Source organism: Cyprinodon variegatus, unplaced genomic scaffold, assembly GCF_000732505.1.
Source record: "Cyprinodon variegatus isolate N-32 unplaced genomic scaffold, C_variegatus-1.0 Scaffold232, whole genome shotgun sequence".
NCBI classification, from domain to species: domain Eukaryota; kingdom Metazoa; phylum Chordata; class Actinopteri; order Cyprinodontiformes; family Cyprinodontidae; genus Cyprinodon; species Cyprinodon variegatus.
In genome coordinates, this window is record NW_015150685.1 from 1001236 (window position 1) to 1003069 (window position 1834).

The 1834-nt window shown below is 45.7% G+C and overlaps 1 protein-coding gene across 1 annotated transcript in view; it reads left to right on the forward strand.

Moving 5' to 3' along the window:
• Nucleotides 1-982: 982 nt before the first annotated feature.
• Nucleotides 983-1834, forward strand: part of calhm3 (calcium homeostasis modulator 3) — a 6895-nt gene continuing 6043 nt past the window's right edge. Inside the window, exon 1 of the mRNA XM_015381374.1 lies at nt 983-1366. Within this exon, the coding sequence (XP_015236860.1) occupies nt 1080-1366 (287 nt within the window). The 5' untranslated portion in view covers nt 983-1079. The remainder of the gene's footprint in view (nt 1367-1834) is intronic.

A 1834-nucleotide genomic window follows, 5' to 3' on the forward strand; every position in this document is an offset into this window, starting at 1 on the left:
AGTTCTAGTGAGGACGCAGGCAGCAGCATCTGGAGCAGCTGCAGCTGTCTGATCTACTTTCTTAGTTCTAGTGAGGACGCAGGCAGCAGCATCTGGATCAGCTGCAGCTGTCTGATCTACTTTCTTAGTTCTAGTGAGGACGCAGGCAGCAGCATCTGGATCAGCTGCAGCTGTCTGATCTACTTTCTTAGTTCTAGTGAGGACGCAGGAAGCAGCATCTGGATCAGCTGCAGCTGTCTGATCTACTTTCATAGCTCTAGTAAGGATGCAGGCGGCTCACACTGGTAATCTGTGATACCGGGCATTTGCCAGGTGGGCTGGTCCTAATTCAGCATGTGAGGGCCGGCCCTCCTTAAATCATACCGTTCCAAACACTTACTCTCCAGCCAAAGCTCCTACCTGTGACAGTAAATAACTCAATGAGCTCAAGAAGTAATCCAATGTTAACTCCCTAAATGATGCATGCAGCATATATAGCCCTTCCTTGTCATGCACATCCTTGTGAACGTTGGCATATGGTGTCATTTTCTGTTTCTTCAAACTGTAAAATCCTTGCAACAAACTAAATTATAATAAAACTAAAATATTTTCTTTAAACTAAACTACGATGTTCCTGTTAAAAATTTATGTTCAAATATTTTGCAAAAATATGTTGCGGTGCATGATGGGGTATTAAATCTATTACATTATTCCATTTCATTGCCCACATGCCACCTAGACTGGCAGTGAATGCTCACACACCGCTGAGCTTTCATGGATTCATTGTTGAACTGCCCGTCTGCCTCTATATTGTAGTGTTTTATGTTGGTGTTCAGTTTCAGTTCTTGTAAACTCTGCCCAGTTCTGTTCAGAGTGCCGTCCAGGTCCAGAGCCGTTCACACAGCATCTGTGTTTGTTCAGTTGTGGCTTCTTTGCTTTCAGAGCAGGGCAGGGTGTGTCCATGTCAGCTGCTCTGCTGTATTCATGCTGAACACACCCTGCCTACCATCTCACAAACAAACAGAGTTCCCGCAGCTGGAGATTCCACCTGAATCCTAAAGTTTAGCTCACATCTTTGCCTTTTTCGCACTGTCCCAGTCATGGAGCGTCTGAAACTGGTTTTGCAGTACTTCCAGTCCAACTCCGAGTCCATCTCTAATGGAATCTGCATCATCCTGGCGCTGGTCAGCGTCAAGCTCTACACCAGCTTTGACTTCAACTGCCCATGCCTTCCTCAATACAACAAGCTGTACTCTCTGGGGGTGATGATCGTCCCTCCCATCATCTTCTTCTTCCTGGGGGTCTTGGTCAACCGACACACAGGCGTCATGATGGACGAGTGGATGAGACCAGTCGGGAATCGATCCAAAAACCCTGCCGTGGTGAAGTGAGTAGAACTCTTCCTGTAAGAAACCCAACCAATCAGCTCAGACACCCGGCATGAGTTAGACTTAGATAGTATTTATTATTTTTGTATACAAAAGAAACTTCGCAAAGTACAGCTCTCTAGACTATTTCATTTTTTAAAGTGCATCCAATAAAAACATTTGTGATGGGGGAAAAAACACTGCGGTGAAAAGAAGTGATGTAAACATATGACTGTATAGTTACAGTTCCAACATCCAGGCTTTTTTTTTTATAACCCATTTTACATAACATTCAGCAGTGTAATGGCAGGGGGGAAGAAACTGTTGTGGAATCTGCTGGACCTGCATCGGATGCTGCGAAGTCTCCTCCCAGAGGGCAGCAGGGAGAACAGTCCATGGTGGGGGTGTGAGGGGTCATTGATGATGTCACAGGCTTGGGACACGCAGAGCTGGGATGAAATGTCTTTAATGAAGGGAAGAGGAGCCCC